Source organism: Drosophila santomea, chromosome 2L, assembly GCF_016746245.2.
Source record: "Drosophila santomea strain STO CAGO 1482 chromosome 2L, Prin_Dsan_1.1, whole genome shotgun sequence".
In the NCBI taxonomy this organism is placed as follows: domain Eukaryota; kingdom Metazoa; phylum Arthropoda; class Insecta; order Diptera; family Drosophilidae; genus Drosophila; species Drosophila santomea.
In genome coordinates this window covers 3,189,457-3,217,254 of record NC_053016.2, presented here as the reverse complement: position 1 = coordinate 3,217,254, position 27,798 = coordinate 3,189,457, and the positions used below count along the sequence as shown (strand labels likewise).

Sequence of the window (27,798 nt, the reverse complement as noted above, 5' to 3'; positions counted from 1 at the left end):
GAGTGCAAAAGCCCCACCGTCACAACGCCACACCGCCCCCACCATCCAATCACCAACCCCATTGCCCACTCGACCATCTTTCAACTTGGCTCTTAGTGTCAGTCATGGTGGATTAAGCAATCGAAATTGGATTAGACGGCGTCTTCCCACTCAGTCCGTTCGGCAACTTCAATTTGCATGTGTCGGTAATCCCGCTATCTGAGCCAACCAACTGACATGTCATTCCGCAGGCTTATAGCCAAGTAACCCCACGCCCTCCAAACCCAAACCCAAGTCCAAGTTCTTCGGCAACTGCACTTTGCTGACCCTGAGGTAAACAGAAAGCTCTCTTGCAGCTGGCAAATAAATTAATGTTGCCTCCCGAGTTCGAGTTCAATAAATTATGGACATGCACGAAAACACGCCACTCAGCGAAAGGCAGGGTGAGATTTCATTTTAAGCAATTTCCACAGATATCTTTATATATTTCCAAACTGCTTAAAAGTAAGCAGTGAAATAAAGAGTTTACTTGTAGACACCTTTTGTATTACCAGTTTATCTAGCCACAAATTTTAAAACTTTAGAGTGCGTATTTTGCCCATGTGCTCCATTCATCGGTTTGCCTTCGCTTGGATAACAAGTGTAAGGAACATAAATACCATTCAAGATGTTGCCGAAATAAGAGTACGAGAAGTAAGTAAAGTTGCGCACTTTGATTTGGCCAGAGGTAACTGAAGCAGCCGCAAAACACGGCCAAGTATCGAGAAAGCGTTTAAAAAGTTCCCCAACGAAAACATTTAACATTTGGCCAGGCTAAAAATGGAGGGAAAACTTTGCCAAAACTTGGCCGCAAGAGAGCAAACATTAGGTTAGACAATGGATTGCCAATTGAAGTAACCGATCGGGCTGATTGTAAAACATCAGGTTGAAATAAAGTAGGAAGTGACACTACCAAGTGGGTAGATACATTCTTAGATTCCAAAAGGATTCCCTTACAAAATATAACCAACTAGCTTTCGTAAACTAGAGACCGTAAGAAAATACCAAGCTTTATACTTGTTGCTCCTTGCAACCGCCATCTGCTAAATAGTGAACCCAGCCACAAGGAGAATTTTTCACACACGTTTTCCTTATCGCAACCCGCCCAACATTTAGTCCTCGTAAATATGCTTTTCAGCTGTTTCCATGCATTCTGCTAATTGGTGCAGAGACAAAAAGGCTTGCGGCTGCTTTACACTGAAAACACACAGAATTTCATTAATTTAAGAGTCTACCAGGCGACTGCACTTAATCCACATGGCAGTCTAGTGGGTCGGGCATATTTTATAAATGAATTAAAATTCCCAGCAAACATTTAAACTTGCCAAAGCGGCCGGAAAAAGTCGCATTGCGGGGGGCGGGGTTAGAGGGTCAGAGCGAACATTTTGGTAGGAATATAAAATTTAAGCCACTACTTAAAAGTTTCGCCTTTGCATCGAAAGTTAGACCGGCATCAAAAACTCAAACTCGCAGTGACCTCAAAAATTTCTGGCCAAGGGCCGAGGTGTGTTTGTGCGAGCTCTAAATGCTGCTGACCCCAAGACAAAGTTAGAAGACTCAATAAAATTTTCAAATTGATTTCGCTAATTTGTTTTGTAAACTTTTGCCTCCGGCCTAGACGATTTTTCTGCATTCACACATCTAGCTAGACCCACGCCCACAATCCCAAGTGTTTTCCACAGCCAAATAGAAGGCGAAAAAAAACACTGTGAGACGTTTGACAACGCAGCTGAGTAAATACAGATATCAGTTACCATGGTAGGTTTCAGGATTTTCCCACATAAGCTGGGAGCAAGCTCCCTTCCCACCGCCCAACGCCCACCCCATCAAGCAGATGAGCTCCCATTTATATGGCACTCTTCTAAATTCTTGTAGGTTTTATGCTGGGCATGTGAGCCCGGCTAATTAAAGCAATGCGATGGCGGAGTGGTGTTAACATGACAAGCAATTTGTTGCGCAGGATAATGTGGCAGGGTGAAAACAGAGTTGCAAGAATATGTAACACTCGGGAAACATAGGTGGACGGTCTAAAGGTATTATTACATAACACAACCAACAGTTTTAGGGGATTAGCAATGAAAGTGTTAAAGGCTAAAAGAAACCCATTGGTAATTAAAATTCCTTACAATATTTCTATCTAAAAAAGTATGATGCATGTTTACTTAGCAGAGCTTTTGCACAGAAAATGCAAGTGAAAATCTTTTTAATTATTTCTTCTCAAAGGAAAATACTGAATATTGAATAATTTAATATTATTTGTTACAGCTTCATTGAAAAAGCGTGGAAGTTGTGTTAGTTCCACAGAAGGCGAGTTGCCCGATTCTGCTAACCACTTGCAACATGTTCGATGGCACACATCCTGTTCCGCTTTCCCATAAAATTTCCCTTCAAACGGGGATTCAGGACTCTGTTACAGTCGAACCTCGCTTAACATGTCTGCGAATTTGGCACTTCACTTCAGTTCGTCGTGGATTCTGTAAGTGTGCGGTTCTGAGATCGGATTTATCAGTGCGGCCACAGATTTTTGAAAAGAAAGAAACCAACAGATAATAGATGAATAATAGAGTGTTAAGAGAAATGGCAATAAATATTTGAAAACGTAAATTATGTAATAAGTTACCATACAAAATTGTGCACATCGCTTACTCAGTGAGAGATCAAATTAAATTGTTATCGTTAGAATATTTAAGCTACCAAAGCACTCCATTTTCCTAATGGATAGTCGGTTACACTAAAAGCTGATCGGACAATACCACACCCAACCATTGGATTTCCATACAACGCTCTTGGAATTCGTTGAAGCAACTGGAGCAGCGATTTCTTAACCAAAAAATCAATAAATATGAATTTAAATTGCTGAAAGTGTGCTTCGGCGAGCATCAATAAGCAATATCGCATATGGTTCCAGCCGACTGCCTGCCCCAGTAAGTATGCAACGTTCGATTAACTTGTAATTTCAGCCTCTCTCTTCAGTCACACACACACACACTCGCATAAATGGGGAAACATTTCACTCGCTTAAAATTCATGCGATAAAAAGGAGCAAAAAATTGGCAAACGCAGCATTGCGTCCCTTTGCAAAAATCATGCATAATTTATGTGTTCCCGTAACCGTAACCGTTACTGTTAACCGGTAATGTCGATAATGTCTGGTGCCTCATTGCCTCCGATATGCCAATATATACGCGTCAATATACACATGTATGCTGTGGCCATTTGGCCAACAGTTTGTTCACCGTTTTCGGGGCCGGTTGAAGGCCTTTATTAACCCGCTTGCGTGCACCATTGCAGTTGGCTTAAACTGTTCATTTCCGCACTCGGACAGCGACTGCCATTTACTTATGCCTGTTTAACAATAATGCATTTTCGATTAATGCCACGCACGGAACACGAAGCTCTGTCCGGAAAATCCTTGGCTTCAACTGCAATCGCGTAATGGAGAATCATTAATTGATGGAATATCTGGCACACATCCGAGCAGATACATCCTATAATTAAGTCTGCCCACTGCGAGAGCGCAGAAATGTCCTTGCCTCCTTGTTGGTAATACCAATACATCAGCAGAGCTGAAGACCTAATTAAAGAAATATCAAAGAAATGTAAATACTTATGGATAATATCATTGTAACCTATAGTCCCATTGATATGGAATCGATCCAAGTCCATCCAATTCGTAAATCTTTCCCATTAGCATTAATTTCCACCAACTCTCAGCTGCATTTGCATAAACACAACCCAAGGAAAATGCCAGCGGAAAACCCTATCGTCAATTTGTCAATTGTCTTGGCAGTGCAGTTGGCAACATTTCGGCGAAAAAGATTGATGATGATGCCCAAATACTTTTAGACTTTGAGCCGATTTCCCTGACTTCTTTTTTTTCGTCGGCTTTCGAGCTGCCATAAAAATGTGAAGAGCAGATAAAACATCAAAAAAAATAGAAGCGAGAATAATTTGCATGGCTTAGGGTTATTGCGGTCCCTGGCCGATGCGGTGATTGTAATAAATTGTCTGATAAAACAATTCAAAAGTCATTAAATTGGCTTTCTTGTCGCTGGTATTGCATTAATTTTGGAGGTCGTCAGAATTTAGGACGCTGACCCAAATGCATTTTTTATGCTTTTTTATACCATCGAAAGTCAAAGTAATTTAATTTCGGTTTTCCTCCTGCGCCACTTTTATGACACACAGAGCCATGGCGTTGACAGTTTTCTCGCCGCTTTTTTTATATCAGTTTTTCGCTTAGAGGTTTTTCTCACATTTAAGCTGTTCCTAGTGGAAATCGGCAGCCAGGCGGAAAAGTTGTCAGTCGAGTTGGAAAATGAAGGGAAGGAGAAATCAAGTGAAAAGCGCTTTTTTAACTTTGCCTTCGTTAAAACCTTACAAATGGCGCCAAGTTTACAAGCCAAGAGACAATGTCAATGTAATTTGAAGGCAGCTTTTATTAGCACACGTTTCTGTCCGCAGACAAAAGCGTGAAAAATGCTAATTAAATCTAATGTAAATACTGAATGTGCTTCGGGAAAGAATAGAAAAGTCTTCTGCTCAGTGAGGAAAATGGCAGAAAAGTTCTTTCTTATTTAAACACTGAGAAGCTAAATTACTTTTGTGGAGAAACTTCTACTAAACGAAGTATAAAGTGCTCGGCAGAGAAGTAATTCATCAAAAAATTGTTATTTTTTACTACTCAGCTTTGAATAATTTTGTGAGCGTGAAGTGTTAAGTGTGGTTAATTCATTTTCATACTAAAAGTCCATTTAAAAACGTATACTGTCCGGTCGGCTTATAGAATTTATCGCATATCTGCGAACAAAAATAGTTTTGTAAATAAATAGTTAATATGTCAATTTCTCCATCAACAGTATTTTCTATATTGACACCTTTAAATTGAAATAAAAAAGTGTTAATTAATTACTGTTATTGATTTAAGGTATTTCCTTAAAAATATCTCATGTCCAGTTGTTAAGTAAAAAAGTGTGGCAAAATCAATTTAATCCTGCATTTCTGTAAGCCTGTCAAAATCGCATTTACTCTGTAATAAAAACCTCTCATTACAAATCAAAGGTTGCAAGTAAATAGATAAATGGATACCAAAGCATTAAATGAAATATTCCCATTGTGAGGCAAATGCAATAAAGTGATAAATATGGGAAATCAATGGTTTTTTCCAATTCGCTTGTTCTATGCAAAAAGCATTTGCCAATAAATAACAACAAGAAGTAGAAATAAAGCAAAGCATAATTGATTTTAAATCCCGGGCAATATTAAAAAATTGAGAGCAAACTACAAAAAACAAAGCAAGCGAAATGAGAGTAAACAAAATAGCAAAACATTCAAATAAAAGGTTAATGGAAAATGGCGAAATGTAAATAATCAATTTAAATCGCGCAGCAAAATAGTTATATAAAACAATTCGTGATAATTTATAATCCGGCAAAAGATAGAAAAACTGAAAACAGAAACATAACAGTAGTTGAAATCATAAACGCAGCAGAAAATTGAAAGAAAACCTAATTTAAATTTAAAACAAAAATTTAGATGAATTTAAAATGATAATAACTTCCTAAACTTAATATTTTAAACAAAGGAAACTTAATTCAAAGCGAAAATAACTTGACCAAATGAAGTTCTAAAAATGCAAAAGCGTGGAAGGTGCCCGCTCCTGGCTTTTACACCAGTCTGCGGTTTTCTTCTTGGCTGAAAGTGCTTAGCCAAAAGCAACGCAAATTTGTTGCCACTTTCTTGTTAGCTGATTGTTGTTGTTTGTTTGCTACTCGCTGTTTGCTGTTTGCACTGCCAGTGCTGCTTGTTGACAACGGCGACAACGACAACGACATCAGTTTATTTTTATCAGTTTTATGCTAATAGATTCGAGGACACTTGCAGCAGCTGCTCCTTGGGGTTCTGGGGTTCTAAATCGACCAGATCGACAAGGACGAGGGCCAAAACCGTGACTTCTTGTTTGGAGTGTGGCCAAAGTTGAGTTGAGATTGGCGTAAAAATATGCAAAATATTCACGATGCCAACATTCGCAATGATGTTTAACAGGCAAACTTGCGCACAATGGCATTCCATCGACTGCAGTGCCCACTTCAGCCACAAACCAATTTATTTCTCAGCAAAAACAGCAGTCTGGCATTACCAGCTGCATTCCGCTCTAATTATATTATTAATAATTAAGCTTGTCTCGTGGTCGAGAGCAAGTGCAACCAACAAGAATTCTTGCGGCCCTGCCACAGAGTAAACGAAAGACGAATTATTGTTGAATCTGTGATAATGACGCCTTGCCAAAGGATATGTTGCGGTCGGTGTAAATGACCCATTTTGCCTGTGCAGAAGCCAATTTTAATGCCTTTAGAATTTAAATCAAAATACATTTATCTCTCTTGTAATTATTAAATATGGTACATTTCGGCATAAATTTCTCATTCTTTGCCATACATTGCGGTTGCTAAGGGAACTCACTTCACTAAATATTCATTTCGCAGGACCTTAGTCATTTGCAATCAGTATGCGACCTTCTCGGAACAAGTTTATTCTGCTTCATATAATTGATTGATTTTTTCCACAAATAAATCCGTCTTTTTTTGCCTTTTGAGCAAGAAAAAGCGTAGACAAGGGCGTTCGGTAATGGGCATTGAAACGAAATAAAATGTGTCAGCCATATTGATATTTTGTCTTTATTCTCCCAATCTATCTCCAAACCCACGATAGCCATCGATTGTATTGTTGCCGGGTTACTCGGCCCCGAAAGAGAAAAAATCCAACGTTGTCAATATTAAAATTGAAAATATTTCATTTGCCAACCTTTTGCATAGACTCGAGCCTGCAGTCAGCCGACATGATTGGAATTATAATAAGCTTCTGTCCGGACCAACAACAAAAAAATGCCAGCAAGATTTATTCCATCTCGTTCTTTGTCTATATCCTTGGCGATGGGCGGCTCCGTCCGGCACAACTTGTAGTTAAGTGTGCACAAGTTTGGCCCGAATATATATCATAAGTTCTGTGTGTGTTCCGCCTCCGTTACGCTCACTTGAGCATGGTAATACTCGTACTCTGCTGCTCCGAAATGTAGGCAACGCCAAGTGAAAATATCTACAAAATGGAGATAGTGGGGAAATTGCATCAAAGGCATGCACAGAATTTAATTTAAAGATTATTATTGTTATGAAAGAATCCAGTTTTAATTAGAGTGATTTCATTTAAGATTTCAGCACATCATAATTTATTACAATTTTTTTAAAGGGCAACCCATACACTGTAAAACTATGAGGTTCCCTTTTCTGACAGCTTTTCCTGCATATTTTAAATATATAAAAATTTTACAAATATTTTGTTCACAACTGTATGCAGATAAGGGTGCACATCCTAACGTATTGTTACGTATAAACATACCCACATTTGTAAGCATTTCCTTTTCTCACAGTCTTATCGAACTTCCTTTGCAATGGTCATTTTGTTTTACAACTGTTTACTGGATTATGCAGCTCTTAGATTTTTATTCCTACATTAGAATACATCAAAATGGAAGCAGTCTGTTTGCTATAGTTCAACAGCCAACTGCAACATCTGTTTGCTTAGAAAACTACGAAATATATTTTCTTCTGGAATTATCCTTTGATCCTCTTTGACACACATAAAAAATGGTTCCATTTGCTAAGCTTCAAAATTGACTCATTCAATATTGTATTACACTCGATTTATTTACAGACTCCAGGCCAAAGATAAATTTTATTTGAATGGCAAAGCCAGTAATCCCTTTTTGTTGTCAAAATTGAAATGCAGATTGTACGCAAAAATCATTTATTATGCATGGCTTGTGTAATGAACAAATAACACAGAACAAAAATAAAAGTTTCATGTACATACATGTATATAAAAATACATATTAAGAGGAGAATGTTGGCTTAATTGGCAATTTGTGGCTGAGAATGTCAGGCTGAATGAATCTGGAGTGGATCAAAGGAGCATTCCATTTCCAACACCCATCTGGCCCTGGCACCATTGACATTGATTTTCTAAAGCTTTTCACGCCAACAAAAGACGGCCATAATAGCCGAGTGAGCATTAACTTAATAGAAATTGAGTTTCCTCGCTCATTTCCATATTCCGTTGGTCAGGTGCCAAGGACGACTTCCTGTGCTTGGAATTCCTTTTAGCCAACTCGCAACTCGGCCGGCGTCTTTCGAATCGTGTGTCTGCATATGTAATATGATATGTAGATTTCATCCATATACGTTTCCATCCGCGGCATCGTTTTCTTTTGTGCGTGGTTAATCTTCATTAAAACCAACTTCCGCCGTTGCCGGTTTTCCATCCATTTCGAATGCCCAAAAGCACCGCGAACGTGTTGTGGAATTGGTGCATGGGTTTCTTGGTCCCAGCCTGTTGATATTATTCGCTTTTAATGTCCATTTTTAATGCATTTGTTTCTTAAAAAGGTCTTCAACTTGTTCCGGGGCGTATTCATGTTGACTTATTATTATGGCGCACGTGTTACAGAAACCATTTAAGTTATTTCCCTGGAGCTAAGTAAAAATAGAAATATATATAAGAAATATATCAACAATACTAAATTTTATAATCACAGCACAAATGGCTGAATTCCGTGACGCTTAGATAACACCCACATCCTTAAAAAGCCCGGAAAATGTTTACGCATTGATAACCTTGAACCAATCCATACATCAGTCGTGATTTTGTGTGCTTCTGCAGTGATTTAATGACTGCCATCGACCCATCGACGCAGCTACTTCCCCTTTTATGTTCGCCCTTATTGATGAGCCGCACATGTCTATGGGCTGATGAGTCGCAAGTGGCCCCAAAGGGATAATAACCCTGACCATAACCTAACTCACACAATCGCACACACGCGAAATGGCCGACACGCAGTGATTTAAGCTCTTTGCCTGCCCCGGCCACACGGCGTATGAGTAATGTGCTGCGATTGACCGCAACGTTGACTTGTTGACGCCGCGCGACCCATTGAGCCATAAAACGTCGCACTTTTTCGCAGTTTTGATACTCGATTTGCCCCCTCCACCACGTGGTGCACATTGGTGGATAGCCAATGTGGGAACTGAATGAAATTGAAGCTTATGCGGCTCCGCAGATTCGATCGATGCGCGGAAGTCCTTCGCTCAGTGAAACCTGTGCACTTGAAAAAAATTAGTTTATAAATAATATTATTGACATAACAATTTATAAAATTTCTTCTACGGTAACTGGCACTTAAAACAAACATTAAATTTGCAATAATAATCATCTTGCCAATGAACTCACCGATTTCTCTTTGTGCAGGCAACTTCTAATCCTTTCCGTAATTGACATTTGATTGGACGTGCCCGACCATGGAAACGGCCAACTTGCCACCTGCCCGCCGCGTGCCCATGCATTAAATAGCCAGTGTAGTTGAGCCGCAGGTCCGCCCACCAACCGTCCACCAGACCCCCCCCCGCACCCCGAAAAGGAAGACACACAGCCCCACACACATGACCGCGTCACGAGCGGCAAAACGAACGTGACACATGGCGATGTACTTTTATGCCAGCAAGATATCAGCCATCGCCTGCGGAACGCGTTGCAAGCAGACCGTGCTGCAGAAGTCGCGGGGTCAACGCGACCGGGACAAATGCCACCATGGCCATCATGGCCACCACCACCAGCACCACCGACGCCACCATCGTCGGCGGTGCCGCATTAGCGGCAACAGCAGCAGCTCCGACAGCGAGTCTGCGGATGACTGCTGCCTGGAGATGGGCGAATCGGCAGCGGATTCGAGGGAAGGCGGAGTAGGAGCCGGAGGAGCTGGATTACAGGGAGTCGCCGGCGGCATATTCTCCCTGGATCCAGGTCATCTGACGGCAGAGACAGCTCTCCTGGGTGGCAACATTCGCTACAGGCGGCGACATAGCGCCGAGCAGCTGAGTGCCTACGACCTGGAAATGGGGTTTCAGCAATTAGAGGTGAGTGATATATTTTTAAGTCCAAGTGCATCATAGTTTTCCCGGGCAGGAAGATGTGCTTGATTACCATAAAATAAGTGACTTCAAGACTACTGCACATTAAATTAATATCACCAAAAATATTAATAATGAAATGCTCTAGAAATTGAATAAATATATTTGTTCATGCGGTTTCTGTGGGCCAAACCACAACACGTTTGCACATGTTTGCCAAAATGGGAATAGAGGAAATCGGTATTTTCAATAACTCGAAATATCTCATTGATTTTGGCTTTGTTTGTCTGACTTGCAGCTTGGCACCACAATATCGGTTGGGCCGAAAAACGACGATTTGGTCCAGTACGATGTGCCCAAAAATCCGCACAAACGCAGCCAATGTGATATTAATTTTGAGGTAAGCTGTGCGGTAATCAAGGGCAACTGTTTGTCCCCATTTACCAATTCAATAATCATTTTTAGTTGGTGCTGTCATCACGCCAGCATTTAATTAGCTATGTAAATTGGTTTGATTTTATGCTGCCACATATAACTCTTTTTTGACTGTTGTCATATGTCGATTGTTTCTATTTTCACAGAGCTCGGTTTTGGGCTCCGGTGGCATTATGTACATAAATGGTAGAATAGTTTCCGGGCCATTGGACTCCCTCATCGAAACTCTACTGCCCAAGAATGTTGTGGACTTAGATAAGGTGGGTTTATTTCCAACCTGGTATTTTATAAAGCTTATTAACTGCTTAATTAAGATCAGCGATATAATTAATAATATATTTTAAAATATTCATCGGTTTAAATACTAAAGGTGTATCGATGTACGAAATGCATATTTTCTAAATTCCATCGTGTGCAATTCATAAATATAAAGCTTTTCATTTCATATGTGCTTTTGCAATCGTACAAATAAAGTGAACGGCAAATGCAATTTCGCTATGCATATTTCAACTGGTGAATAAGGCAATAAGTTAAACGAAAAACATTTTTGCACACATAAAGATGACACGAATTATTTTCGTTAATAATGTATGAAATGTTAAAGATTCAATTTCTCAAACTGAATAGCTCAAGTTGTATAAATTTCCCGGTCCTCCCGCCCCTTTCCCGTATTGTACACGCCAAATGGAATACAAATCAGTTCGTACTTAGTCGCAGACACTTAAAGACTTGAACACTGGCCAACTTGCGTTTGTTGGCACGAGCCAAAAACCACAAACCAGAGGGCAACCGACAAGCCGGCTAGTCCTTTTGCCAGGATCAAGGACCGCAGGCCCAAGGGGCTAACGAAACAAGGGACTAAAAGCCAGGGAACAAGGACATTCTTGTGTGTTAGGGGGACGACCATTCAGAGGCCACAGGCAGCAAGTGCAAAAATAATTAATTCGTTGCAAACAAATCCAGAGATTAGCGCTAATTTGATAGGGATGAATGTGGAGTGTCCCCCGGTCAGGGAAAAGTTGGAAGAGCTCGACAAACACAACCAAAACACCACTAATTGGGGGGATCTTTTAGTTGAGGCAATTCACTGAGGGGAATCGCAATCTCAAGTGGAAATAAACAAAACACACATGCATATTTAATGTGTCAGAAAATTCGGAGAGTTTATAAGATCATATTAAATAAGTTTTGATGCTTCTAAGATGAATTATAAATTATATTATCTAGGTAGTGACTGATGAACTGGAGTTCAACATCTCATGAGTTCCATTTTAACCTTGTTTTTGTCTGTTTATTGCGGCTTGCAGGAATTTGTATTCTCGTTTTTATTATCCTGCCGCTTGTTCCTGCGACCCCACGAATTGCTGGGCAGACTGCTGGACTCGGTACCTGATAGCGAATGCTTGGAGTCCCTGGTTTCCCTGCTGGCCGAGTGGACGATGAAATTCCCCTACGACTATCGGGATGAGCGGATGATGAGCCATGTCAAACATATCGTTGCCAGGTGAGGAGAAATTGCTGTCTACTATAGGCCATGCCCCTCGCAAATTGCAACCAATCAACTGCTGCTCCTTCACGATTCCCGCCACAGATGTTCCAATTCGCATTTGGAAGCCGCTGTCTCCCAAACACTGAGTGCCTTACTAAAACGACTGACTGATTTAGAGAGACATGAGGCGGACCTACGAGCCTGCCAGACCAACGAGAAGGTGAGTGGATGGCTGGTCAGTGCTATCGGCTTGGGAAAGCATTCTGTAAAAATATCTGAAAGATTTTAACAGCATATACTTCTGTATAACAGCTTGAAAGCATCATACCCTTAAATTTATTGTCAAGAAATTTATAGTCAAGAACTATAGCCTTTCTGAAAGTAGCTTGGTTTCCCAGGCAGGCCAGCTAGAAAGCTGACAGCACTGACCGGGCCGAAAGCAATCTGCCTAATCTCCGGCAATTGTTCTGTTTTCCCTGTTTTTCCATTATGCCTTTCTATTGCCACTTTCCCCGCAGTCTGCCCCAGAAACTCCACTCAACTGTCCAACGGCCACGCAGTACGCACAAATCGTTTGTCGGGTGGAAAAGAAACTGGCCAAGCACATTGGCGGCGAGGAGTTCCTGCAGTGCAGCAGCATGATCCTCCTCGATAAGCAGGTAAGCACCAAGGGGAGAATCACGAACAAGTTCCTTAAAAACCTGTTATGGAACAAGAAATAAAGTCTTTAAAAGTAGGAATTTTTCCACTTATTATGCAATTGAAATTGAAATCAATGCTGGAAGCTGTATGCAAGCACACCATTTGCATTTGAAAGAAAAATATATGGAAGCTTGGCCATTTTTTCGCCTAAATTAAATGATATCCTTCAAGTCAGATTACTCTGCTGATGGCCAATGTTTCCCTCTGCATAAGTCAACATAAGAAGAATCTGCAGTTTTGCATAAATTACACCGAGCACTCTCGCACATAAACAATCGCACTCTCGCACGCACACACACACACAAACACACACACAGAAAAGCGCCAGGACTTACAAGGACATGCAATTAAAATGACGACAAGCCGCTTCATTAACAATGCCCCCCGCCGTGCCATTGCGCACCTCATTTCAACAACCATTCTGAATCCAGTGCCATTCTCTTTCCATTCCATTTTTTAATGCAGAAGAAGTGGGACCAACCATCCACGTCGGGCGCACCGCCAGGAGCCCAGGATCCAAAGAAGACGTGCAACCTGGAAACCTATCTGGATTGGTCGGCACGTCTGCGTCTGTTTGTCTGCAACGAGATCCTGCAGGTGAGTGGACGAGCTCATAACCATTTGGGGGTCAGCACGAACACAGCGGCGCACTCCCAGCCATCCAAGTGCAGTGCTGAAGTTAAACGGAGCGCATGAGTCCTTAGACCCAGTGGATTGAATTAAAATTCCCATGCATGTTGAATATGCACGTCCATCCAAGTGCCTCTCTCTACAGCCGCGGTCGCAAGAATAGCACTTATAACTTATAGTTGTCTTTTAGTACCATTGAGTGTAGAAATACGTAGTTACCTTGAACAGCAAGGAGCTGGATATTTAAATATCGTTCCTATTCTTGTGGCCGCTGCTGCGCGGGGTATGCCTGCATACAGAACGGCTGGTAAGATGGCTTATAATTTATGCCGTTCGTAACTGTCTCATTGACAGTTTGCCAGTTGGCCGTGTAAGCGACTCGTTAAAACTTTGCCCAAGTCACGTGGGTCCCCCGGCATGTCCGATGTCCTTTTCCCTACCTCCTAACCCTTATCGTCTAACTAACTTCCGTAATCAAATAAATCTTTCATTCTGTCCGTGCCCGTGCTGCAACATCATTGTCTTCCCCGCTCTTCCAGAGCGTCGGAATCGAGGGACGCAGCCGAACCGTGGAACTCTGGAGCGGAGTGGCCCAGTACTGCCTCCTGGTGGGCAACTATAATAGTGCCACGGCCATTTTGGAGTCCCTGGAATCGCCGGCCATTGCGCGGCTTAAAATTACGGTGAGTTTGCCAGCGAGAACTATGCCAAATAATATCTATTTAATTTGTGCAATCCTGTAATTAATGGCGACCCCAGAATATAGGGCTGATATATGGCTTCATGTGGCAGCGATAGATAATATCTAATTTATATTGGTTTTATTTATCGCAAACAAAAACTAATTTGATGAACAATTTATTGCTGCGGGATATAATTTGTTGGTTGCAATTAACAAGCCGCTGGGTATACCATTTAAAAGGAATTGATACAATTTGGTTCGATCTAATTATCCGCACCACACAAATGACTAGCTTTGAAATCAATTCAATTATATTTACACAAAAATAAATCGTTTATTTGTGTATTGCAAGAAAAATGATCAAACTAATTGGTATTTTAAGTATGTCAAACTTTTTAATGTGACGAAATCACAGCCTTTCTACAACTTCCGCAGAAGAATGCAAAACTTTATTTTCTCCAATTCCAACTTAAAACATAGCGAATATCTCGCAGTACGTGCTGCTTCATAAATTTCAGAAATAAGCGCTCGAAATTAAATAGACAGCAGTTTTATAGGCAAATTACGTGGCATGGCAGCGAAATGGGTTCCTGGTTCATAATTTCCCATGGCAAATTGCGCCGTGAAACTTTAATTGGACTTAAACAACACAGCGCCGCTCTTTGCATAATGTGATGCGTAAACCAAATGGAAAATCATTTGGCCCCAGACATCAATTCCCTGACATTTCCACATGACGAACAGCCAACATTTGCTGCGGGAAATTTCCATAAACTCGGAGCACTGAAACTTAAGCTTAGCTAAAGTTAGTCATAGTAAAGGCGGCGCAGTCATTTGCTCAAAGAATACAAGGAAACGAGCAAGGATAATAAAATTGTTCCCTTTGCCATGTGAGAGTGCAACTGGATCCTTGTGTGTGCACTGTAATTGCATGCTTTTAAAAGTTAGAAAGCAGCGCCTTGGGCCATTTTCATTCATGCATTGGGGAAAAAAGAGCTGCAATGTATACGTAGTAAAAAAATAATTGATATGTTCACTTTTGAAAAATGCGCAGAGAAATCTTACTGTCAAAGGAAGCATCAAAGATGTGACCATCTTCCTATTTCCCCTCCATCATATCCTTTTTCTTGCACTTTTCTGTGTGTGAAGTCGAAGAAAATCCTTTCGTCTGGAAGCTGGACGCAGTGCCTAGGATATTTGTTCGTGTCAGCAGATATTTATGCAGCCTAATGCATTTTGGCGAAAAGGAGCTTAAGAGATTTCGTTGAATTAAAGTTAAATATTGAAAGAAGTAATGGAGAAGCTTAGGACAATGCCAGTTGTTTGACCTGTAAATTACAGTATTTGAATTTTTAGTTGCTCTCAAGAAATAATACTTTCTGTTATTGCAGTTGGCTCTGGGTAAAGAAAATACTTAAATAATATTTTTGCGCCACTTTGTCATAACAACAGAAGTTTTCGCCACCGATAAAAAGATTTTTCTCTGGCTGCCAAAAAAAAGAAATGAATTGCGGGGGCGAACTGAAAGAGAAATGACCACGCCCAAGCAACCACATTTTCGTTGCAGTTGGCCCAATTTCATCAAGTTTATATATTTACTCACTTATTTGGCACATTGCCCGCACCTTCGTCCTTCGTCCTTCGTCCTTCATCCTTCGTACTGCGTTCTGTGTGCTGTGTGCTGTGTCCTGTGTCCTGGGTCCTTCCGCCCACTCCTTCAATAGACCGCAGCGTGTTGCCGTGCATTCAGCAGCAAATGAAGCTAGTTTTCATTAAAAAACTTTTTAATTAGTTAATGGATTCCGCATTTTAGCCCTCCTTTGTTGCCACCACAATTTAACACTAGGCTGGGCCTCCTTTTCACCCACTCATAATAAAAAAAAATCAAGTTAAAAGTAACTTAATGTTACTTTTTGGTGATTTAAATGCCTTTGGCTTCTGCTTATTCATTATGAATGGCTTTCCTTTTTCCCATTACGATGTTGTGTGGGTTCTTCGCTCTATGTACAAACAGCAAACATTACCTGAAACATTACAGTCAGAATGAAAAGTATAAGTTAAACCTAGTTTTAGGCAAATTTACTTGTTCAGAAGCTGCAATAAAGTTATATTCTCTTACCTTTGCTTGTTAGTTAATTTAATGACAGTATATAGGGAATATTTAGTGTACTTATTGAGATACAATTACTTTTTATACATAATTACATACATACTCTGAAAAGTTGTCCACCTTTTCTGTGCAATATTTAATTCCTAGTGCTGCTGCACTTTTTCCTCTATAAATTCTGCGGACAATGGGCGCTGAAAAGTATGCAGCGAGAAATGAAAAAAGGAATCCTCTTGCCAAATAAAAAATGAAAGGGAATTGCATAAATTTACAGAACTATGAAAAATTCGAGCAGCAAAAAGTGGGCGTGCATTGTATTTTTGAGAGATATATGTATACAAATACATTTCTATAGCTGTTGCTGAAATGTTTATGTGCTCGCATTGGATGATGGTAATAAATGTGGTCGGAAAAACTGCAAACTTTAAATTATACGCCATGTTGAGGTGTAAAAAATGTTATTATAAATGGGTTTCTTAACGAGCAAGCAAACTTTCGGATTCCCTTTAACACCAAAACGAATGCTTTCTAATGAAAAACACAATAAATTGCTGAGAGATCCAGATTAAGATGCTGTCCCTTTTTTCAGTTTAATGCGTGTGAAATCCCACAAAAGCATTTCCCTGATGCCCCCGGAAAATCCTAATTAATATGTTATCACGCGAAGGCCAAATGTAGGCCATAAAATTCGATCTAAAGCTTTCCGGGGGAAAATTACAAGCATAAAACTCACACAGACCGACAGAACAAACAAAACCATAAACTTTTACAGCCCCAAAAAAGAGCGAAACAAAAAACCAGCGCGCTCCACCACCAAGTGGGTCGGAAATCGGGCGAGCGTATCAAGATTGCCACTACAAACGATGCTCATTTATGGATTTCGATTTGATTACAGTGGAGCAAATTGCAAGTGACGTGTCAACAATTGGACTGCATGCAGCGCCACGCCGAGGGCCATGGACATTTATGGCAGAAGCAGGCCATCGTCCTAAATGAGCAGCAGGATGGTCTCAAGACTGATAAGCAGCCGCCCAAGGATCCGGCGGCCCAAGGAGCAGCTCCTGCGCCAGCATCCTTCGCCATCACAACGCCCGACTCGGATGAGAAGCCCTCGACAAGTGGACGAGTGGCTGGCTTAGCAGTCATTTCCGGTACGAATGCATGGCTGTACACTGTACACTGTACACTGAGAAATAGTGCAATTCAGCTGGGTTTAGTTTGACCACTTTAAATTAGTCAAGCTTATCTTGAAGCAAACTGTTTATTCTTTCTATATACCAAATATAATAATCTGTAGAATTATAGTTAATTAAATATCACTCATATATATCCATGCTATATAAAACTTAAAGTACTTATAAGATGATATTCATTAGTTAACAGTACAATTAACAGTATAATTAACAGTATACTTATCAGATAAATTTATGTTGGTTCTCAATATCTCCCTTTCATATTGTCACTGATTTTTATACCTTTTTTTCCCTGTGCACCAAACAGCTGCAACAATGGAAGCCGCTCCAGTTCCTGCGGCAAGCGGCAGCAACGTGGATGTTGCAGCTGCAGCAACGGCAGCAACTTCGACGGCGGCAGCATCCACACCATTAGCAACTTCGGGCAAGCCAAATGATTGGGTTGTTATTCCAGTGTTTGCGGATATTGTTAAACTGGCGTTGGGCGAGCGTGAGAACTGTTTGCAGCGGTAAGTTCAATTTGCCTGCCCTGATTGATGGCCAAATCCAGGGCAAATACACATGTATATGTTTTCCCGGCCAATGGGTCGTATGATTAATATATGGCCCATCCTCCATGGCCAACAATCGCATTTCCAGTGGACTTTCATTGTACTCAGCGCTCGGTCGTATTTACATTTTCATTTGTATTTATTTACGCTTTAAATTAATTAACCACAGAGTGGTAAAATAAATGATTATGTGCCAAACGACAGGGCGGAAAATCATTTTAATGGATGTTCATAAAAAATAACATAAATATTAAGCGCTTTTTCTCTTGAATTTGTTTGTTTTTATGCCAAGCGTTGAAGAGTGAAATCGGTGGAAATAAATATTTTTTCGCATTTCTAAAGCATTTATATTGAAATGACTTTAACAAGTGACCAAATAATCAGAAAATAATTAAAAGAGATTTTGTTTTTAAAGCCTTTGTTCGTGAGTTGTGTTTAATGTTCTTAATAATAAAACGGGATTGCAGTTTTTGTGCATCAATTGGTGTTCTTATCTCTTAATTGGGTTGTAATTAATTTTACAAAAAATGTATTAATTATTATTAATTTGGCAGCGCAAAAAATTAAATAATTAGTATTTTTTCCCAAAAATACACGCAATTGAAATGAATATATATTAATTCATATATATTATTTCAATTTTATTCCATTGCCTAATGGCAGATGCCTTCTGATTATTTGCGGCTGCCACAACATATCCTTTGAATGCCAATCCAGGCTGAACCAAATCTCAACCATATCATTCCCTTAATGGGCCCAAATCCTGCCATATGCATTGTTCCCTTTGGAGCCAGCGATACGGAGCTCAAATAAACAATAAAGTATGCACCACCGACCACTGGTGGTCACAATTGACCTCATTAGGCTATGCATTTCGCCGTTGCAATTTATTCTGTGGAATATAACCAGGCGAAATAAATCCACATTGAGTTTTAGCATTAAATGTAGCGTATAAGCGTGAATCGACTTCTAAAAGCGCTAATTAAGCGATTCGCTTCTGCACTAATTGCGAGGAATGCACTAGAAAACAGAAAACCAGCGAGACCGCTTCAAGTCCCATTAGTATGCCTAAATATTTGAGGTCTTTGATAGAATACAGATTGTGATAAATACCAGCAGCACTTTTCACTGTGACCCCACCTTTTTAAGCCCTTTTTTCTACACTCTTTGCATTGCCTTTTCCATTTTGCATAGCAAACACAAGCCATGGCTTTTTATCAGCCAGCAAAACATACTTTTTCCACAGCTCGCACTTATGTTCTCCGCTTTTCCTCTCTTTTCCCTCCTTTCCAGCTTAGCAAATGGCCACATCAATATGGCTGCCTTCGATCGAATGGCGGCCATTGTTGGGGCATTCACCAAACACATGCAGGCGATGAAGGCGGCCCAGGCGCCATCTAGCGGGGAGTACGAGCACTTCTGCCGCCACATGCAGCAAACAACAAAACTTAGCGAGGCGGGTAAGTAATATTCGCCGGGGGTCAAAACTTTTCTCCATACCCTCGACTTGTTTTCCACTTGTTTTTCATTCGTTTTGCCCTCTCCACGTATTTTATCGCATTTTTGCACATTTTTCACCAGCATTTGGTGACTGAAGGGGTCTTTATACCCTTCAAGAAAAGGTGCTTTTCAAATAGTGCACACAAATAGTTCAAGATAGGGGGTTCCGCTTTGACATGGTGACCAAATGCAGTAAATGAAATATCTTTAAATTTTAGATGTCTGTAAATGTCGTCGTTTAAATGTATGTTGTTGCAAAGCTTTATAGAAACCAAAACGATTTATACTTTCGAAAGGGTATTGCACACTTTGGCTATCCAAAAGTCGGCCGCAATCGCCTTTCTTTTGTTTATTTTCCTTCAGTTTGTGTAAACTTTTGCAACGTGGCCAGCAGACTGCGACTTTAAGTGGACTAGAAGAGGGACTTTCTCCGAACTGCATACATAGTTATGTATGCGCACAAGTTAAATTGTTTGAAAAGCCTGTGGGAAAAATTAAATAAATTCGCGACTGCTGGCGCAGGACAATTTGAGAGTCGTTTTACTAAACGATAATTAAAACACCAACATGGGAAATATGGTAAACAGACTGTGAACATGTAGAACTGGAACCGCAATTTTTGTGGTAAACCAAATTTGGTTATGCCGCGTGCTCGAAATTGCTTTCAAGTTTATAGTATTAACGTTTCACTCTGTTTGCAGAGCAGCTTATTTAGTAACACACTACATAACTATTAGCTTTTCATCCTTTTAGCCTTAAACCCGCCTTGAAGCCGATTTGCCGCTAATTAATTCAAATTAATAACCGCAATAAAACCGCGGACAGACACTTTACGACCACCAAATGCTTATGAACTTGGATAAAACTTGGCGAGGGACTAGTTCTATTGCCTCGTTTGCCAGCATTTTCCATAGTTACCCCAGTGAACTCGAACCCTTGTTTTAATAACAATTCATTTCCGGTCTGTTGCCTCTCCGCTTTGTTTGTACTACTGCTGGTGCTGGAAAACAAGGAGAACGCGATTAGAGCAGGATTTGGTGGAAAATATTGTTTGTTATTTATGATAAATTAAATGGCGTTTCATTCTTGCAAAGAATATGCATTTGAAAACAAAATGCTGAATTTACACCCGTTACTGGAAGAGTAAATGGGTATACTAGGTTCGTAGAAAAGTGTGTGGCATGTAATCAATATAGTGCTTCACCAGTAACGGGTATCTGATAGTCGCGACTATGGCGCTCTTTATTGTTAAGCTTTTAGCTTTGTCCAACATATGCTTATTTAAATGCAAACTTTAATGTGGAATGGCTTTGAAAAACAACCAAAAATAAATCAAACCTATTGAAATCACATCGCTTTCAACGATTTTATTATTTTTTAATTACATTTCTAGAGTTAGCTGGTTGAGCAGGGTCTAACAAAAGGTGCAATTAATCCGCACATCCTGCACCTTCAAGATAGAAAAGTCCTTGCCAGCTCAGTAAATACAAACTAGTAACTGCGTAAACTTGCCATATCCTTAAGTCGGAGACAGCGCAACAAAGATATAACACAGCAGCCACCGAGAGGCAACAAAACAACCTTGCAACAAGGTGCACCACGTGTTTTCCAAGAGCGTAAAAAGTTTTCCCCAGAATTCTCTTCTTTTTTTTTTCCTGTAAATCCTTCTTGGAGCTGTCGGCAATGCCCGGCAAGTTGATATATTTTTCACGGAATGTGCACATGACAAAAACCTGAAAAACTATATGGGTGGTGGCATGTTGCATGAAAGCGGGCGAAGACATCAAACAGCGGCAAGAAGTGCAGAAATGAAAAGCGACAGAGATGATCAATAAGCTTTTTACATGTCTGTGCGTTTCTGGGAAATGTTTATTATTATTTAAACATTTATTAGACATATGAAAGTAAATTAGTCCAAATGCATGAGTTGCTGGAAATATAAGGAATTTAAATCAAATTTGAAACATCATTTGACACATCATTTGCAACATCATTTGAAACATCATTTGAAACATTATTTGAAACAGTAATGAATTATATCTAACTGAAATGACTTCCTTCTATATATTCCGGTGAGACAACATCTCCCCAATTCCTAGCTATATTTTAAAACCTTGAGGCATCACAGCCGCTAAAGCAAACTCTGGGAACACATACATATAGGTTCCACGAACTCATTATAAACCCAGGCAGTAGAAGGCAACTTTTAAAGGCTTTTGCCACCGGCGAAAACAACACAAATACCAACAAAGGCGTGGAGAGAAGTTGTCTTTGGGTGTTGCGGCAAAACGCATCTTGACAGAAGCGGAAGTTAAGAAGTAGAAATGAGAAGAAAAAAAAGCGCCGGAGAATGAAAACTTATGGTGGAGCGCATTTTTTCGTTTGGAAAATCAACAGCCTGAGCCTCGAGCTGGAAAAGTTTATCGGGGAAAACGCTTCATGTCATGCATAACGGGGAGGTAAATGAGATTTGCTGGGAAAACACAAAGCGACGGCTCAGCTAACCAAGAAAACTCTGTTTACACGTATGCAGTGAACTTTTTGAGGTGGAAAATGTTGGGGGAACGCTTTTCTTTGTGCATTGCAAGGGCGCATTGTTTATTTTTTTACATTTTTTTCTAATCAGGTCAAGGGACGTTTTAGTTTATTGAAGTAGGCTTAAGTAGACTTAAATGAAATAGGCTTATGCTTTCTAAACACATTTCGAAATAGTTTTTAGCGATCTTATACAAAATAATAAAAATATCTTGAGGCCTAGACTAGTCTTCTGTAATCTATCTTAAGATTTTCTTCGAGAGAATTTATGTAGCAGCTGGAGTTTCTGTGAAAAAGGGATTGAAAGCCATTTGCATTCGTTTTGTTTACGGCATTAGGACTTAGCCAAGTTCCGACTGAAAGTTGAACTTGTTATTGTGGTTATATTTGCCTTCGATGCTGCATCGATGTCAAACTTGTTTTCCAGGCTGTCCACCTCTACTGTGCTTTTTTTTTGGCTCGGCTTGGTGCCATTCTTTTGGAGTTGCTTGTTTAGCCAAGTCAAGCGAACATCTTCTAAATCAGTTTCCTTTCTAAGAACTCAAACGAAAAAACTGTCCACCAAGTTGAAAAGTTTGGCTAAACTTTAAGCCGACGTCAGCAACGCAAATGCTAACCAAGTCCCCTGAGTAAAAGAACTGTGGGAGTCTAAAAGTTATTTCCAAGTTTGATGCACTTTCGAAAACTGCATAAATAAATGTTGGTCTTTCTTACATCACTTGGCGACGCTCTGAAGGCGTTCACAGTTCCTAAATTATACTGACCCAAATGAAATGGTTCCTCTGCGTCATTTTAAAGTTTCTGCTAATGAAACGCGGGTGGGTACCCCGCAGTCTTATTTATCAGGTCCGCTCACACTCAGAGAAAGACAGTGACATAATCGTGTTTAAAAGCAGCAGAAAAACGGAACAGTTACCACCAAAGCGCCACCTGCTGGCTGCTGAAAACTACGCTAGATACTGTGTGTGCACTGGAATTCTTTTTGCAATGGTCAACCTCGGCGGGGGAAGGAGGAAAAACTGTAATAGACTTTCTGCTAAATTACATGACTTTAATCAACTCTCTTTGCCGTCCTTATAATCGCTCCTTGTCTCTGGTATCCTCTTTTATCCCTTCTTTCTATTATCCTTTGGCCCCGTTAGACCACTTGTACTGCATTTTAGTTGATTTAAGCCATTCGTGTTTTCATTCCCTCCCTGCTACTAAACAAGTGCTTATTCCCGGTTTTTATGCTCTTAATCTTTAGAGGCGCATTCTTGAAAGTTTTTACCTGACATTAAAAAGCAAACAGCAGAAGTGTGCAGCCCGGCGAATTATATACTTATACACTGTGCTCTTGGTCTCTCGGTCCTGCATTAACTTCACCCACTGCGAAATATGTTGGCCATGTCGGGAATTTTTTAATAACCAACCCCTTAATGTGGAGGTAATTGTCTGTTGGCTGGTGAACTCTGTTAAGACCTCGGGGGAAAACAGTATGTCGGATTTAAGTCGACTGAAATGTGAAATGTAAAATGTCGGTGGAATGCATCGTTTGGTCGGACCTGGAAAATGCAATCAGGAAAATCTGAAAAGAAACAACTCGGATTTATCTCGCGTTGGTGGATAATTTTGGCTCATAGCAGACAAGACAAAAAAGCTAAAAGAGATTTTACTAGTTCCATAATTTTGTTTGAAATGAGAACCTGCTTACTTTCAAACCTGTTTTCAAATAAGATAACATTTTAAATAAAGTTCTCGAAATGCAAGCCAACAGCAAGGAAAAAAGCTTTTAAATCGTATCAAAGGATCAAAAACGCATTTAATTGTTTTCCCCATTCGCTTTGCCTTTCTCCGGCCTTACTTTTATTTTATTTCATTCTATTTATTTTGCCTTGCAAATCCAGCTGCACACACTCTCTGCGATTTCGAAGACATGAGCATTGTTATGTGAGCCAGGCACTCCAGCATGTGATATGACTGGCAAAAGGGGAAAGGAGTCAACAGGACAAACGTGGCACCGAAAAAAAAACGTCATTCGCTCGAATGTGAGGCAGGTCCTTTGACTATACTCCTTCCCTTTCCTCCTGATCCTGGCCAGCAGAATGTGAGTCTAGATGTGCCTATTCAAGGCAGCACGTTTGCAAAGAGAAGGAAAAAAATGGGAAAATAGAACTACGGAAGGCATCTCACAAATGCGAAAGCACAATGTATAGGAATTGCATTTGAGAATACAATTTTCTTGCAAAAATGTTTGCGTTTTCCAGTTGCTTCTCAAATAATAATCGCACACACACACAGTGGGTGTCACAAGTCGGAACCACAGAACTTGCACTCGTGCTGCATTAATTGTTAATTGCCATCAACAAAGCCAACTTCATTCGAGAGCAGCCCAAATACCACATAATCAGGTCAACAAGTTCGGGGAATTTCCCACAAGCACCCCGAAATTCTTGCCAAACACCACAAAACTAAGCTTTCTCAAGCATATTGAAATCTGCCATCGAGTTGACCAGTCAAGAGTTATTTCAATTGTGCTCATTAGGCTCTGGATATGGTAATTAGGGCCCGACCAATGATTGGAATCCAAACCAAGGCATTAGGCCGGAATCCTTGGCCAAATTATCCCTGCTTCACTGGCAGCGCAAAGTCATTCACTAATTTTCATCATCATTACTATCCTCATTGTTTTGCCTATTGAGTACATTGTTTAGCCGAGAAATTAAACTATAAATTGCATAGCAAATTGCTAACCAGGTACAAATGGCTGTTATGCTCTTATGTTTGGCTATATGTGCTTTGGCCAAATGGGATTTTAAAGTGGTACGATTTGGTAATTAAATGCTGTGATTCTGTTGAATTTTTAAAGAGACAAATTTAAATTACTTCATACCCTGTGGTTGCAACTTGAATAGTTTTACTGGGATCCTAAGCATTTTTTTATAAATTGCAAACATTGGGGTTTCCCAAAACTGTTGTTTAATAAATAAAATGCAACCTTCTGTGTTTTCCCATTGAGCAGTGAAAAATGCGCAGATTTATATTGTTTTACTCACTGTCAGCAGGAACTTGACAGGTCGGCCGACATTTCAGACATTCCAGATAAATACATACAGATAAGTCGGAACTGCAGTTAGTAACTGTCCCCCTTTTGGCCCTTTAGCCCACCGGAAAGTCACTTCCCATTGGGATCCTAAGCCCACTGACAGCAGCACGTTATTGGCATTCAGTTGTGGGCAGATTTCAATTTCTTTCCTGCAACACTCGCCTGGCAGAGGAAACTGAATTTTCCAGCCACTCCAGCTCCAGCTTGGGTGTGGAAAAATGACCGTAGACTGTCCTCGTTATCTATCACCTGTCCAGTCTGTCATTCTTGAAGCCCTCATCTCGGCCGGAGTCAAAACAATTTTACAGTAGTTACGGCTGTCTGTGGCCATTGTTTGGTCTGCGAGCCGGAGGAAAGTAATTGATGCCTGACTGAGTCTGAAAATATTTCACCGACTACGGAGAGATGCCCATTTCTTATTGCCTTCAAGGCGGATCTATTATTGTTGGTCAAATGCGTGATATGTAGTCTTTTGTCAGCTGACTTGAAAGCAAACCAAAATTGAGTAGCATTTTTAATCGGTTTCAAAATGAATAGACTCACAAAATGATAAACGGAATGGTTTATTATGCTCTTTCTATTTGACAGAACACCATAATTAACCTGTTTTTTTTCTTAGTGAATTTCTAAACTAATTTACTATTGCAACGAGCTAAAAGTTGCACTCGAGTACATTTTTTCCAGTTTCCAAGGGACTTTTGCCTGCTAACCGCTCGTAAGGCATTGTGTGGGTGGGAAGAACAGCATGTTTACGCCATCTAAAGTAACCAGTTCCTAATGCAACCGAACTACACCGAAACCCAACCAAACCGATCCGAGCCGCCTCACAAATCTGCAGTTTCGGCCGTCGAAAGGGGGTTATATTTACACGCCACACACGACTCCATTAAAACTAAACAAGAGCGTGGAAAGAAAGTGTTCAGTCCTTGGTCCTCAATCCTGGCACACACAAAAAAATGAAAAAAAAAAAGATGGGAAAAAAATGGGAAAAGGGGCATCGTGGTGTTAGCCATGTTCCATAACCAACGGCCACATTTCTTCATGCTGCTGGCTCAACTCTGAAAAAGCTCATACTCATACACTCCATGCGGATGTTTTGTAATTTTCTGTGCTCAAGCATACGGAGTATGTGAACACAAATCCGATAAACACACAAACCAAGGCAGAGATAGGAGTGGGGATTTTCGTGGGTGCAAGATGGTGGGCAGAGGGCAGAACATGCCACATTTTGCGGCAAGTCAAGCGCACATCTGCTGGCCAAAAGCGCTGACCAAACGAGGCTGCTACCAAACATTGTAAAATTTTAATGGGACCCATGGTGTGAATTGGACACCACCACCTACTGCCTCGCCACTCTAGTTTACCCATAAAACTGCGTGGAAAAATTCGCCCCTTTTTTCTTACAACTTTATTAAATTCCCTTCTATTAAAACGCAAGTGGTCCGACCCAAAAAAAGAGATGCCACACTTGTCGGCACTTGACCAGAAGTTAACCCAACCCGGAATGAGTTCCAGTTCAGGCTGTTCTAGTTGGGCCAAGTCCTTCCTCGTGGCGACTCCCAAATAGTCGTATGAAATTGCACGGAAATATAGAACAAGTTTTTAAATACCAAATGGCAAAGAACATATTCATTTCTAAAATAAACATGGCTTAATACATGGATTGTTAAATACAGTTTTCGTATATGTAATGAAACTGAAAATTAAATATGGCTTTAATAAAGCATTTTGCGCTACTTGAATATGCAAATTATCTAACTGGCATAAATTAAAATGATTATCGAACAGATTCCCACGTGCTTAAATAAAATGGCTGTGCACATAAAATTTAAATATTTTTTCCTCTGCCTGAAAGTTGGGTCGTCTAAAAATAAATGAACGAGGGTTCTTTAGGCCTAGAATTTCGCGCCGGTTGAAAGTACTGGTCACTATAAATAAGAGTCGAGAAACCTTATAGTCGAAACTCTGTATGCCCTGCAAGTGGAATTTTCAAGGCTTCCATTGCTCTGAATATCCTTTTTTAAGAGCAAGCATGCAAACACATTTATTTGTTTCAGCCAGTAAGCACTCGTTTTAAACCAATTTTGGTAAACAAAGTGAAAGGACTTCAGGATGAAGTAACCATTTACATTTGTTATTTTTGGAAAGAGGACCAGGAGCACCAAACATTTTGGCACGCATCACTGAGATCTTTTCGGACAATTTGGATTGTGTTTGCGTGAATGTATTTATTTTTTGTGGCCCATGTCCTTGAGTCCTGGCTACGCTTGAGTGTCGTTTTCAATCAAGTGGACAAGTGGAGCAGCTCAAGTAACTGTTTTGTTATTTTCCTGATTTTTAGTCGGCCCAGTTCGGTTGACAACAAGCAGCACTTGTTTTTCCCATATTTACCGAGTGTTTTGATAACCAACACAAGTTGTTTGTTTCTTTTTTGCAGAACTAATGATGGCCTCATTCGACTGCGAGGAACCCAATAATGCTGAGAAGCTAATGTACGATTTAAACTAGTAGTGTACCAAAGGATATGTGTAGACTTCACTAAATAATAGCGACTAAGTGAGCATTTAACTTTTGCTTAAGTAACTACTGTACATAAAAGTTAGGTAAATTACTTGGACATTTAGTGTTAAGTAGATAACGATAAACCAATCAGCTGTAAAAACTATTCAACACAAATAAAACGTGTGTACGTGGACTATCTGTAAAGTAATAAAGTATTTAAATATTTGGCATATATTTGTGTTGATTTTGCTTACAGCGGAACACCTCTTTTTTAAATAGGTAAGAATATTATTGTAAAAAGTTCCGCGAAAATCAATAAATTGATGAGCAACTGCTGAAAGGTAAACACAATTTTAATGGTTAACCCAGAGGTAAACAAAAACATCCTTTATCAGTTACACCTGTGCAAA

General features: G+C 40.2%; 1 protein-coding gene across 2 annotated transcripts; it reads left to right on the top strand.

The window, feature by feature from the left end:
* Positions 1-253: 253 nt before the first annotated feature.
* LOC120458687 lies at positions 254-27,610 on the top strand. 2 transcript variants are annotated; one of them, XM_044005629.1, is made up of 14 exons: positions 254-422; positions 2,284-2,942; positions 9,319-9,983; positions 10,276-10,377; positions 10,559-10,672; positions 11,720-11,916; positions 12,004-12,121; positions 12,420-12,560; positions 13,069-13,200; positions 13,773-13,916; positions 16,918-17,173; positions 17,523-17,724; positions 19,060-19,226; positions 27,324-27,610. In XM_044005629.1, exons 3-14 carry the CDS (start codon positions 9,546-9,548, stop codon positions 27,392-27,394), a joined length of 2,082 nt encoding a protein of 693 aa, XP_043861564.1. In that variant the 5' UTR covers positions 254-422; positions 2,284-2,942; positions 9,319-9,545; the 3' UTR covers positions 27,395-27,610. The 2 variants fall into 2 exon arrangements, with proteins under 2 accessions (XP_043861564.1, XP_039502358.2); XM_039646424.2 differs by lacking the exons at positions 254-422; positions 2,284-2,942 and adding an exon at positions 4,837-4,945.
* Positions 27,611-27,798: the final 188 nt, after the last annotated feature.